Source organism: Eublepharis macularius, chromosome 5 (genome assembly GCF_028583425.1).
Source record: "Eublepharis macularius isolate TG4126 chromosome 5, MPM_Emac_v1.0, whole genome shotgun sequence".
Lineage (NCBI taxonomy): Eukaryota > Metazoa > Chordata > Lepidosauria > Squamata > Eublepharidae > Eublepharis > Eublepharis macularius.
Genome location: NC_072794.1, coordinates 112,760,339 through 112,774,874, shown reverse-complemented (window position 1 = coordinate 112,774,874; position 14,536 = coordinate 112,760,339). Strand labels below are relative to the sequence as shown.

The 14,536-nt window shown below is 41.5% G+C and overlaps 1 protein-coding gene across 1 annotated transcript in view; it reads left to right on the top strand.

Moving 5' to 3' along the window:
- PIK3C2B (phosphatidylinositol-4-phosphate 3-kinase catalytic subunit type 2 beta) overlaps nt 1-14,536 on the top strand; it is a 117,534-nt gene that overhangs the window by 71,223 nt on the left and 31,775 nt on the right. Inside the window, exons 12-15 of the mRNA XM_054979281.1 lie at nt 830-952; nt 4,321-4,488; nt 5,901-6,012; nt 14,002-14,144. Of these exons, the coding sequence (XP_054835256.1) occupies nt 830-952; nt 4,321-4,488; nt 5,901-6,012; nt 14,002-14,144 (546 nt within the window). The remainder of the gene's footprint in view (nt 1-829; nt 953-4,320; nt 4,489-5,900; nt 6,013-14,001; nt 14,145-14,536) is intronic.

Below are 14,536 nucleotides of genomic sequence, written 5' to 3'. Positions count from 1 at the left end.
AACATAGCTGAGGAAGAAGAGGGTGTTGTCTAACATATTTTTTGAAATGTATTGGTGGAACAAGTAGGTGAGCCTGGAAAGATTTTAAACAGTCAGGTAAAGCTTAATTTTTTGTCAGCATTTTGGCCTTTGCACTGGGCACACTTTGCACCAGTGTATAGCCAGAGCAAAGCTATCCCTGATATGCAGGAAGCAAGTTGAACCCTGTACTAACACACATATTAAAAGTATTCTCCCATTCCATCCCAAAAACGCAAGTGTGGTTAACAGATTAAAAAGCAAATATCCATTATCTTGTTACTTTTCTGTTGAAACAACTAAAACAACACAAATGCTAAACCCCCATGCTCCCTTGTTCTAGTCCCAACTGCCCCTCCCCTGCCATATAAGAGGTTTTATAAGGCTTTTGAAAGCTGTTTGGGCTTTAATGAATCTGGGGATGGGAGAGAGAAAGTTTTATAGTTGGGTCCATCCAGAAAGTCAAAATACCCGTAACTGTCTAACAAGACTTGTGCATATAGGCCAGACCCAGGCCATCTGTGGTTTGTCATTCATTCATTCCCCTTGGGGGGAAATCTGGATAGGCTCTTGCTTGGGATTAAGACGCGTTCTCACCAATGAATCAGCTGCTGAGTATGAAATAAATCAAGTCGAAGTATTCCTTTCATGTGTTCTTCTTCTTTGCTATGTGGCTGCCACTAAGAATGACAGCAGGCTGCTTTTAGTCCCTGCCTTCCGTCTTTCAGCTATCACCCCCCACCCCTTTTACCTATGTTACAAGATAGAAGGATTTTCTGGTTTTGCCTTTCCATTTGTTTCTTTTATGCAGCTATGAAGATTTCTACCTCTCCTGCTCTCTTAGCCATGGTGGCAAAGAGCTATGCAGCCCTCTGCAAACCAGAAAAGCTCATGTGTACAAGTACCTCTTTCATCTTATCATCTGGGACCAGCAGTAAGACATTTCCCCATTTATGTATCTTATTTATGGTGGAATAAGTATAGCAAAAAGAATGAGGAAGTAGCTCTAGAAATGGAATCTTGTATATTGTGTTGGCCAGGGAGAGGGTGGGGAAAGGACCTATAAACTCACATAGGTCATTTTCTGTGCAGTGAAGTAGAGAAGGGGGTCACAAGGAGGAAAAAATCCCTTACTCAGTATCCCATAGAGAGTAAAAGTTGGATGTGTAATTACAAAGCAGAATGAATACTTCCTAGCTGTGCATAGACTTTAGGACTCAGTCTGGTGCTTGAGAGGGGATAAGAATTTTTGAAAAGCTTCTCTCAATGAATGTAAAATATAGTACACATAAGCCAACTTTTTTGAGCCTAAACATTTGTGCAGTGACAGAATGTACTAGCTACCAGCAGGAGGTTTGCCATAGATTGACTAGTCTTTCTATTCCTTGGGCTACCCTTTTGGTCACACAGGGTCCTTCTGAACTGGTGTTCACTCCTGTTTTTTTTCTCTCAACTTCTTGGTTTGTTCTAAATAATGTCCAATCCTTCCCCCACAAGCACAGGCAAAGCTCTTGTCTGGGGAGGATTTAAACCCCTAATGTGTTTTTTTTCTGCAAACCTGGGATGGTTCCAGGTCATATAAGCTATCATATATAGCTTTTCCCCAAGTTGGAGCTCTGGCATGCAGGAATCTTTTAGGGGAAGGCATTGAAGAGGGAAATCTTAATTTTATCTGGAACCCACATCATCTGACAAGTCTCTCTAGCCCAGCTCAGAAGGTCTTCTTTAGTGGCAAAGGTCAGTAAGTAGACCATTATGGCCCTGGGGTAGGCTGCTGTGCTCTGGATCTGACCCAAGGATCTGTGCTCCCTTTCTAAGTCTAAGGTCATAGTCCTCAGGTAGAGACAAGGTGTCTCTCAAAACAGATTGAACAAAAGCCACCATATCCTTCCCCTCCAGTTTTTCTCTGATCTCCACCAACTGTAAATTATTATGACAGTCTCTGCTTTCCAGATCTAGAATTTTGGATTTTAAAGTTTTACCTCAAATTGGAGGTGCTGAACAGGGGCTGTGGTTCAGGGAAAATGATTCAGGTCAAGGGGACTCTGATCTGACTTGTGAAAAATTTATTGTGTAGCTTGAGCCTAATTTGCTATGTAATCTGTGACTTGGCTGGACTCCACAAAAGTATGCCCTCTGTCTGGACAGGCAGCGATTTGATTTAGGGAATCTGACACAACAACAACTTCCGATGGGTGTTGGATTTCAGGGTGGGTGGGTGTGTCTCCTCTCCTACCCCTGTGCTTGTTCATATGTTCCATGTAGTTGCTGAAGGTGGGGAGGAATCCTGATCCTAAAATAGCCCTGGCAGCAGGAAGGCTGCTGCCCTCTCTTGAGCTTCAGTGACACTTGGCGTTTTTACTAGGCCAGCAGAAAGAGGGATGGGAAAGGGATAATTTTAGAAGTTGCCACAGAATGACATCAAGAGGCAGACAGCGAAGCAACATGGAGATTGTGGCCTAAACAACTTTTGGTGTGAATGGTTTTTGTTCTGCAAACCAAGATGGATCAAACTTCAGCATGGGACAACCTGAATGTGGAGTCCACCATGTAGCTGCTTCCACAGGCCCTTTGCTATCTTCAGAAAGGGCTTTGAGTCATGAGAGATTTGAAAACTTGCCTTGGACTGTCACTGTGTGGGTATGAGACTGCCTTGTTCTGGCATACTCTCCAGCTCAATTACTGCTACAGGATTGGAAGAGGGGTTGGTAGACGGCAATTCCTGTAAAAGAGGTTTAAGAAAAGGGACATCCTCTTGGTAAAGGTTAGTATGCTTCTGCCTTCCTCTCTTCCATCCAGCTAGGAAAACTCTGGATGGAAATTTTGGAAGCAGCTGGAGTCTTACTTTCAGAGTTTTATTTGAATTGAGACTGAGATTTAACTCGAAAGCCTGGCTGCTGCTACAGCTCAGCTTTGGGACATGTAAGGTACTTTTTAAAAAAACCCTCTGAATCTGTGCAGAGTATCACTTTCCTTGCCAGTGAGTCACTATGGTCACTAGTGGGATAAGTATTTGAGGGAAAGTTTTTGGAGGGGAGGGGGGCTGCAGGGAGTGTCTTCTAATACAGCTTTGATCTGTCTCATTTTAATAGTCAGATTTTCAACTGAAACCCATCTATCTTCAGTCCTCTCTTTTGCTGTAGTGTGAACAAAATGGCCTTAATCAAGTCTAGTATCTTTCAGTAAAGGAAAACAGTAGCATTTTATTTCAGAGACTGCATGAAGCAGCTGGCCATCTCTGGGATTTTGATGGTGTACTGCCTTATAGGCAATGGCCTAATTAGGAACTCTATGGATCCATAATAACTGCCAAATGTGTGGTGAGGGAAGTCTGTCATACCATAACATAGCCTGTAGTTCTGGCATACGGGGTTCCACAGCTTCTTTCTCATGTTGACTGGTATAGGTGCTTTTAGACTCTTGATTGTTTCCTTCTGAGCAAATTTGTCTCTTCTCCCTGAAGAAGAGAAGTCCTAGGCTCTCTTCTTCTTCTTCTTCTTCTCCTTCTTCTCCTCCTCCTCCTCTTTCCATGCAGAGGGCAAGCCCACTTCTTTTCCCTGCCAGGAGGGATTTGAGCCAAATGCTTGTGTGTCATTTCAGTGCATTCCCCCCCCCCCTTCCCATTGCCATGCAGCAGAAGTTCAAATAAGATGCTGAAAGTTAGAGGGTAGCGATAGTCTTTCAGCATGACTCATTTCTCCTTTGGCTGTTGCTACTTTCTGAACCCTTTTCCAGAAATGTATTTGCTTTAGCTATAGTCTGTCTTGTAGAGGAACAATATGATCTAGGGCGGGGGCTGTTTCCTGTGCTATTAATCTGTCCGCTCTTTTGTAAAGAAGGGAACAAAACTCAAATGTACAGTATAGGCTAAGGAGAGCCATTGCTGAGAAGGAGTGGCAATATGGAATGGAAGGGGAGGAGAATGGTCTGCAACAAGCCTAAGCCTATGCTACTGACTTAAAATGGTCATTCTCTCCCCCCCAGGAAACTTTAAGAACTGATGTTCTATGAGAGTGAGCTCAGGATCTCTGGTAGAGTTGTGGAAGCCATGACAGTTAAACTAGTATAAAACCAATATACTCTGATGGTGGTTCCACATTAGCCAAATGTAGCATATTATCATTAATTGTACATTCATTTACAGGCGGGGGGTGGGAGGTGGAATCCAGATAACATCACCATCATAGTGACCTAACTCACAGGGTTGTTATAAACGGTGAATGGGATAATTGCTGTAGAGGACTTTGACTTGGAGAAGGCTTGAAACCAATGTCCTAGCTAATTCACTGTAAATTCTTTCAGAATCTGCTTCCCAATTCAAGTGAACCGTCTGCCACGGGAGTCTCTTTTGACAGCTACTCTCTATGCCATTCCAATCCCACCTCCTGGGAGTTCTTCAGAGGCAAATAAGCAGCGTCGGAATCCAGAGGCTTTGGGCTGGGTTACCACCCCTCTTTTCAACTTTAGGCAGTATGTATACTTGTTTTTGTTGTTCCCTTGAGGAAAGAGAGGGAACTCCTCAAAGAATAAACAATGTACCTATCCAGGGTCTGTGAGGGATAAGTAACTTGGGCAACTGTGCTGAACTGTTGCTTATTACTTGCTTAACACCTAAGAAACTATGCTTGATTGCTTCCACACTAGTTTAGTCTGAAATGTCCATGATGTGCTGGCTAATTAATGGAGAATCTTGATGGTGCCATTATATTCCAATAGTTTCTTGGTTGACTTCCTTTCTTTTTGCCACACCACAGCATTCATGAATCAATTGTTAATTATCCGTTCTTGGTATTTTATTTATGAACATCATAGGGCTATTACAAAGTTATGATAATAAAAAATAAAATTTCAAAAATGAGCTGTAGCTTTGCTTGCCAAGAGAAAAGCAGCTCTTGCCACTATTGTTTCATGAATGGTATGCTAGTTGTAGAGATCCACTTAGGCCTGTAAAGCAAAGGAGAAAAAGGAAAATTGCAAGGGGAATTGGAATCTTTGCTAAATGTTATTTATTTATTATTTATTTTATTTATTTATATCATTTATAGTCCACCTTTCTCACTGAGACTCAAGGCGGATTACACAGTATGAGATTAGTACAATCAGTATCAAGTACATTTCAATACAGTATCAAGAACATTTCCATAAACAATGCCATAGGGCAAATAGATACAACTTTAAAAGACATGGCATTAACAAGAAACCAATATAGAGCAGAAAAAATGTGACTTACGTACAAGTAAACCTATAGTAGTATCTTGGTTATGGAATGAACATTTCCAGGTTTGTATGGGTAATATAACACAGTCGTTACTGCCATATGGAACCCCAGTTTAAGTTCCACTTACCGCTGATTTGATTGCAAAAAAAGCATGACAGAGCAGCTCAAAAGTATTCTATTATGGAAGAAGCTTTGATCTATAGTCTCTTTCAGACATGTGGGCTGCAATAGGCTCTGATTGGTCATGTGAGTGGAATCATGTGAACATCAGTGGGATATAAAAGCAAGAGTTGAACCTCTCTAGTTTGTAGAATGAGAATTGCTTAGGGGCAATGTAGGATTAATGTAAAGCAGGGGTTTTGAATTTTGCTCTGTACTTCGTTTTATAAATTAATCATTAAGCTTCTATAGCTTTGGCTAGTGATTATTACCTAAGGGTCAGTGATGGCTCAAAGCATTTGACCTTTGTTTTAAAAGGTTGGTCCTTCTAAATGATGACTTTGTTGTAGAGTTGTTCAGTGTGGTCACAGAAAAGTATCCCAATATTTTATGCTGATGATTGGGATTCTCTAGGCCACTATTTTTAGTTACTGGATATTATTCCTAATTAGCTATGGAGCTTGCATTAGCCTTGATGTCTTCTTCCACTTTTGTGTGTGTGTAGAGTTCTGACCTGTGGGCGAAAACTTCTGGGTTTGTGGCCAGCAACTCAAGACCCTTCCAGTGCCCGATCAAGTGCTCCCAATTTCAACCAACCTGACAGTGTTATTCTGCAGGTGAGTCCATTACTTGGGTTCCATTCCTTGTGAGCCTTCAGGAAGCACAAAAACCCCCTGGGATGGCTAGTTGATGAACAAATAGCCAATCACAGATCATCCTAACTACATTTGGGCTTTTATTTGTCCCTGGAAACTGGCAGTCTGGCATTGGTCCATGAAAACTTAAGTTTTTATATGCACTGGGTATGGTCAGGGCCATGTTGATTAGGGGCATTTCTAGCCAACAGAAAAAATGATTGAGACTGGCACTAGCAATAATATCTACACTTGATGGTTTGAACAGGAGAATAGTCTCTTTGCATATCAGCAATGCCAAGAGGGATAAAAAGTTCACTTTTTTTGTTTGTCTAATTTTTTTTAAAAAAATGGGAGATGGGCTGTGCTGCATGGCTAGGGGAAAACCTATTTTGGAAGTTTATGATGTAGCAAAGGATTACTGTTGGGAAGGCATTGCTTTGCTAGAGTTCATCAAGTAATTATATTATTTAAAAGGATGCATATACGCGATAGATCCCTAAAGGGAGTATGCATGAGGAATCAATGGGAGGCATTTCTCATAAACAGAATATCACAGGCATGTCAAACCGAATAGGTGGTTGTATCTTAAGGAAAAATGTCATTCTCCCTAAACAATGCAGTTTTCCTGCAACAACTGTGCCAAGTGTGTAATTGATATGTGGATCCTTAGCAATAGTGGCCAATCACCATACCTTGGAAGGTAAGCACTTAGATGGGGCACCAACAAGGAAGTCCAGGGTCATTATGCAGAGGCAGGCAATGGGAAATCCCTCTGTTCATCTCTGGCTTTGCAAACCCTATGGGGTTGCCATAAATTGGCTGCGACTTGATGGCATTTTATATACACATGTTTATTTAGAAAATGTGTATGCCACCTCTCCAGTCCTACTTGAGATGACTCAACAACAACAAAACAAAACTAAGCGAACAGAGGAAAAATTCTGATTAAAACATATCAGTAAAACAATCCATATCAATTACATAAATAAGTCAATAAAAACATGCCAATGAAACAATTCAGGGCATAAAAGCACATAAAAATAGAACAGTCTAAAATAAGATTGATCAAACATTCCCCAAGCTAGGAGCAGACCAAAAAAGATCAAACCCTTTCGTTAAAAGCCTGGCTAAAGAGAAATGTTTTGTCCAGTTACATAAAATAAAGTAAGCTAGGTGTCAAGTGACCCTCATTGGGAAAGGTATACCAAAGACAAGGTGGCACCACCAAAAAGACCATGTTTCTGGTTGCTAGGCACCCTACCATTGTAGATGGGGGCATGGAAAGCAGGACTTGAGAAGAGGATTTCAGCTGCTGGGCTGGACATTAGGGAAGAAGGCAGTCCTGAATACCAAGTGATTATCTAGAAAAAGCCTAATTTCTGCTTTGAATGATCCAAAACTTTTGTTAGAAGGAAGATGGAATTAATTTGTTGAACACTTGGAAGTTGCTGCTTATATACCAATATTACATTGTTGTCGTATGGGAGTATGTAAAGAAAAAATGTGAGCAAATAGTCAGAGAGAAGAACCTGAATATAATTATCTGGTCTGCCACTGACGGCTGTTGTTAAGCACCTGAGAATCTCTCTACACAATACTTTGACACGTGTTCCTCACATGCTGGGGGACGCAATGGTAGCTGGAAAGCGTGTTTTTGAAAGACAGAGCTGGCAGAGATTGCTCCGGATGGGATGGATTCTCTCACAGCCCTCTGTTGTCTCTGGCGTGCTGGATTGTCTCCACTTCCAGAACTTTTATCCCGCTGCCCTTATTGTTTAAAACTTTGAATTAACCAAGCCTCAGCAGGGCAAAGGCTCTGGAAGGGGAGAAGCCAGAGGCGGAAGAGGGCTGTGAGAGAATCCATCCCCTCCAGAGCAATCTGTCTTTCAAAACTAAGCTTCCCAGCTAACATTGCATCTCCCGACCCTTGATGAACATGCATCCAGGCTTCTTGTGTAAAGACTCTCTGCCTTCTCTCTGGACATTGGCAACCCAAAGCATCCTTAGTGCTGCCTTATTGAGAGCTGTACGGTGGAAGCCTCCATGATCTCCCACCATTTGCCTGGTCACAGCTCAAAATTAATGAGCAAACTTTGTTGAACTGTTTCTTCTTGTATGTACACATTAATAAAAATCTGGTTTTCAATTCCAACATGTTTGTAAAATAGAAAACATTATTAGAAATGTCATGCAGGTTTATATGCAAACATCCAAAGAAAAATATAAGAGTAGTTAGACCTGCCTCCTTCTGATTCCAGTGGTTTGTGTTTTTTCTTTCTCCTTGTTTCCCCCTCCGCCTCGTCCCCACTTACACACCAATTGTGTTTTGGCTATGGAACTAGATGGCAAGACCCCAAGCCTGCTGTTCAGGGTGTAGACAGAAGGAATGGCAGGAGAGGCTGATGCTGCTTAAGTGAATGCTTTGTGGGGCGGGAGGAGGAATTCGGCTGGACTGGATTTGGGAATTCCCCCCCCCCCCCGTCCTATCATATGCACCGACCGCTGCTGACAAGGAGCAGGGTGGGGGGAGGATTCTTTGTAAGTGTCCAACCCAGGCTCACCTGAAGTCTAATTACTTCCCATAATTCTTTCCTGATTCTGCTGTAGTTCTCTGACCTGCTTATGAAGTACTGGTTTCTTTGGCACGCAACCAAAGGATTGGGTTTTCTTCCAAAGCCAGTTACTAATCCATCAAGCATTTAGGTTTTTTTAAAAAAAAACTATGGCTGGTGATTCTCTATGCTCTGCTATTGCAGTGAACTGTATTTGTATGAATGAAGTCTGTTGCAAATGAGCCTTTGCATCACATCCCACCTTGGGTTTTTCCTATCTAAAGATGGGGTGTGGTTGTGACTTTCTAAAGCTTGTGAAGCTTGACCTCATTTTTCCTCTTGAAAGATTCAAATGAGATGTTCTTTAATCCACTTGCAACTGAAGTCCCTTATGTATAATGCACAGATTCTCCAGAATCTCAAGGGCACTCTAGATGGCTGTCATCCTACAGCACTGCTATATCCACATTTCTGGATGCTCTCTTGCTTAGATCATTCCTATTAATCCATCCAGCTCTCAGCTTGGCTTTATAGGCCTCTGTTTTGATTGGCACAAATAAATACAGACATGCATGCCCTGTGTCCACTAGTGAATCTGATGCCTAAACTATAATTATCTAGGACATTAGGAGTAACTATATTATTTGGGGGCAGTATAAATCCTTGGAGGCTGTCAAGTCCAAAGTTGATGTGATGGGAAGATCTACTTGCATGTATCTGCATATCCTACTGTTCATGTGACTATTCTCAGGGTGGGAATAGTCTTAAGAGAGTATCTAAGTGCAAGTGACTTTTATTTGTCAGTGCTGTAAGACAGCAGCCTATCTGCAGTGTCCCTGAGGCTTTGGAGAATCTGTACTTAGTTCATGGTATCTAAGGGTTTGTAGTTTGCGAGTGCATTAAAAGAACATTTTCTTTTTGCAGAAAATGGAGCTTACAGGTGAGGAGTGCTAAATCCTGCTCTGCCCCTTTCCCTTTTAAATTGATGCACTCTATTGTTTGGAATAAATAAACAGGTATGGACTCCCCTCCTCTCCAAGTCATGTTTATTTGCCCTTATTGTCTCATAGCATGTGAAACATGCCTGGAGGTGAGGTAAAAGGATCGGTTGTGTTTTTGTGGCCTGCCCCAAAGGGAATGTCGAGTGGAGAAGGATAGCATCTCTCTTGGAGAAAACTATGTGGCCCTGACTGAGGGCTGATTCACCCATTCTTTTTGAGGCTGTCATGATGTAGGTTATGGGGCAAGTGATGAGGAGTGCTGACTCAGCATCAAGAAGAGTCACCCGCTTGTTCCCCTGCTAGTCCATATTGTGGCTTAGCACACCAACATTCAGCCCTTGTTTGGAAGTTTTGTGATAGCATATTAAGTCACAGTCTAGGCAAATGGAACGCTGAAATGGTGTGATAGCAGTTTTTGCACAGCCTCAGTGCTGGTCACTTACGTAGTAACACAGATGTGGCCAGCCTAACTGGAGGTGTGACTTGGCCCTAAACCCTTGGTCATTTTTGGCAGCTCTTTGTCTTCCTGATCTCTCTTTCTCTGACCTTTTTAGTATGAGAACTGCCTGTAAAAATGGGAGTTAACTTGATTTCATAATTCTTTTGCCATTTCCCCCAAACACATCCATCTCTCTCTCCTTGAAAATGCATCATTCGCACACTGAAACCTGCTAAGCCTGGTCCTGGCACTGGAGCAAGTCGGGGAGAGGGGATGTGTGTGTTTGAAAAGTCATGAAAATCCAAGTGCTTTGGAAAATGGAAGTGTGAGAGTATTTGAATCTATTGCTGGTTTATCTATGTCTCTAGTTTTGGTTTATCTACATCTGTGGTTGAACAGCTGGATTTCAGTCCAGTGGCACTTTAGAGACCAACAAGATTTTCAGGGTGTGAGCTTTCAAGAGTCACAGCTCCCTTTTTCAGACACGAGGAGCAGTAGAGATCCCTGAGCTTTATATCCCAGCGAAAAGGCAGGTGGGGTGTTACAAGGGAGGGTATCAGGATATAAAGGTACAATGCAGCTTGATTAGATGGGAGGGGTGTAACAAAGGACAATGTTGGAATGTAAAGGTACAGTGCATCTTGTATAGAATAGAAATTAGCATCTATAGTGAGATAAGAATCCTAAATTTCTATTCACGTGGGTGGGGGTGGGAGTGGCGTCCATTGTTCTGAATTTGTGAATGAACTCCATTTCAGCAATCTCACGTTGTAATCTCCCTTTGAAGTTTCTCTGTTTGGGGCTAGCTACTTTTAGGTCAGCTATGGAATGTCCTTGACTATTAAAATGTTCTCCCACTGGTTTTTGAGTGTTGTGATTTCTAATGTCATATATGTCCATTTATTCTTTTGCATAAGGACTGATCTGTTTGTCCAGTGTAGAATGGAAGGACATTGCTGACACTTGCTAGCATATATAACACTGGAAGATGAACATGTGAATGAACCTGAGATTGTATAATGTGGCCAACTCTGTTCCCACATTTATTCCATATTTTTCATATCCATATATCAGTAATATTCTATCTCAAAAATCCACAGTATACATAATTCATACAATTGAGGAAGGTCCGAAAGTCCATATGTAGTACAATCCGTTAAGAGTTTCAATCAATTACTATGACTTGCACTTGCCTGTTGTACTCCCAATTCTCCAGTATAGCTGGGGTGCCATAATTCAATCTTCCAGCAAAACAGTCTTTGTGGGGAAGTAACAGTTTCAAACTTGCCTGACAAACTGCTAGCGTGGTTTGTTTCGCACCCACGTGCCCATCAGCAACAGATTAGTTATTTGGATGTAATAGTATATAAAAGATCCCAACACCAATTGGCAGTATGTCTCTATCAAAAAAATACTGATCGTAATTCTCTTCTACAGTACTCTTCACACCACCCTAGATGTTTAAATTAAACATCCCTTATGGTCAGATTTTAAGGATCTGCAGAAATGCCACAACAGAACCAGATTTTGTTAAGGAAAGTGAGACCATGTACCATAACTTTATTTCAAGAGACTGTCCTCCACAGGCAGTATGGAATGCCAAACAGCGAGCTACCCAAGTTAACCTGAACGAACTTCTAACAGTCAAACCAAGACTAGATATGCCTCGAGTGCTTTGGTCTGTGGACTATACGTTCTTGTCCCCAAAGATTCTGCAGATAATTAAACAACACTGGCATTTAGTCTCACACTTACCAGGTTGCAGCAACCCCCCTAGAATAGGCTACAGAAAAACACATAGCCTTAGAGTCAAACTAGTACATGCGGACATTATATATGAAACTTTGAAAGGATTACCTACAGGTCATCATAGCTGTGGACACTGTTTGCAACTTAGTGATTAATGGAAACACCATCAAGTTGAAGAAAAATAATAAAAAGATCTCATTGAAAAGGTTTTCAACCTGCAGCACACCAGGGGTTGTGTACACTATCAAATGCCCTTTTGGGTTAATTGACATTGTGAGTACCAACACGGGGGTCCGAATTAGGATTCAGGAGCATCAATCAAAGATTTGGAGATGGGTAGAAGAGGCGCCCCTCACCTCCCACTTTGCATTAGCTAAACATACTGAAAAGGAATTGAGATTTTCCGTGCTGGAGGTGGTGAGGGATAGGGAAGGATGCATACAACCTAGACAGTTGCTCAAGCGAGAAATGTGGTGGATTTTCTTTCTAAACTCCCTTACACCGGAGGGTTTTAATTTAGATTGGGATCTCTCCTGCTTTATATAGTTTGTTGAGACAGACAGCGATATATAAGATCTGTGTCACTCAGCTTTGGTTTGGGGGTCGAGTAGTGGTAGGTGTAAATAGGCATGGTTACTTTAAGCCAGAGAGTATATATAGTGCTTAATACCTCCTCCATTTTGTGGATATGTTGTCCATCGGCTAACAGCAGCAGTACATCCGACATGATTAATGCACTGAAATTGCTGTAAGTATTACAATGTTGTGGAGAGTAAGTTTAGATGCAATTTGCTATGGGATTGTAGTATCAAGTGTAATTTCTTTGTATCTAGTGTTTAATGCCCCTAACAAAGCATGTGAGTGCGAAAGAAACCACGCTAGCGGTTTGTCGGGCAAGTTTGAAACCGTTACCTCCCCACGAGTACTGTTTTGCTGGAAGATTGAATTATGGCACCTTGAATTATGACTCAGCTATACTGGGCAAATGCAATTCATAGTAATTGATTGAAACTCTTAACGGACTGTACTACATAAGGACTTTCGGATCTTCCTCAATTGTATGAATTACGTATACTGTGGATTTTTGAGATGGAATATTACTGATATATGGATATGAAAAATATGAAATATTGTTGATATAGTGTTATTGTTTAGCTAATTTTTGTATGTACATTTATATTATAGCACTGAGCACTTTAAAACGTTTCATATTTACTGGAGTTTATTGCATTTGAGTGAGCTTTTTTCTGTAACCTGGTCTTGGTTGCTCTTCTCGCTTTAAGCCTCTGCGTTTGGTGATTCCCATATTTATTCCGACAGCATGATCACTGGCTCTAACAACACCAGTTCTACTATCTCAGGTTCATTCATTTGTTCCTCTTCCAATGTTATATATGATATCAAGTGTCAGCAATGCCCTTCCGCTCTCTACATTGGACAAACAGGTGAGTCCCTATGCAAAAGAATAAATGGATATAACCCTGACATTAGAAATCACAACACTCATAAAACATTTTTATCTTCCAAGGCATTCCATTGCTGACCTAAAAATGGCTGTCCTCAAAGAGAGAAACTTCAAGGGGAGATTACAATGTGAGATTGCTGAACGGGAGTTCATTCACAAATTCGGAATAATGGACCCACGTCTCTAGGGCTGAATAGAGACTTTGGATAAGAATCCTATCTTACTACAGCTGCTAATTTCTGCTCTAATCAAGCTGCATTGTACCTTTACATTCCTTGTAAAACCCCACCCACCTTTCAGCTGGGATATAAAGGTTCAGAGATCTCCATTCCTACTTGAGTCTGAACAACGGACCATTGACTCTCAAAAGCTTACACCCTGAAAATCTTGTTGGACTCTTAAGGTGCCCCTGGACTTAAATCCTACTCTTCTACTGCAGACCAACACAGCTGCCCACCTAAAACTATGTCTGTGGGTTTATCTGGAAACCACTTTGAACATTTGTCAGAAAAAAGTATATAATTTTTTAAAAAGAAAATAAATAAATGGTCTTCTGCTTCTTTGTGATGTCTGAATTGGCCCACAGTCACATGAATAATAGGGCATCCAGATACAGGTTGGTGATAGCAAGACCTTCTTTCAGGCAAGTTCCACGAGAGGATGTGAGAGAAGGTATTCTCGGTATCCATATGCCCTTTCAAGATTACTGTAAGATTGTACATTTTTTAAAAAAAATCATCCTTTTTTTACTTCCTCTTACAGATTGATTTTCCCAGTTCAGCATTTGAAGTCAAGTTTACTAGCCCACCAGCTGCAGACTTCAGTCCAAAGTACAACTTCCACAGCCTCACTGAGGGAGACCAGCGGAAGCTGAAGGAGGTGATGCAGAAGGAATCACTTTATTGGTAAGAGGCGAGTGTGTGCACAGGCACTGGTGGGAGATGCCTTCTAGCCCTTCAGACACTTTTGGATGGTATTGAATGGAGCATTGCAAAGTGAGAGGGGGAGGGGAAGGAGGATCACATTCCTTCTTCTGACGTACATGTCATGCAATGTAAGGAACATCTCTTATCTCCTTCATGATTCCTGGTCTCCTCTTTTAGCACTTCTGTGTGCCACATCCATTCTAAGAGGAGAATTTAGGTTACCAGTTCTTTGAAGGACCGTGATACCTGTAGAAAAGAGCAAGAGTCCAGTAACACCTATAAGACTAACAAAATTTGGTAGAGTATGAGCTTTTGTGAATCACAGTTCACTTCTTCAGATACAGCAAAAATGTGAGTCCATCTGTCCTTAT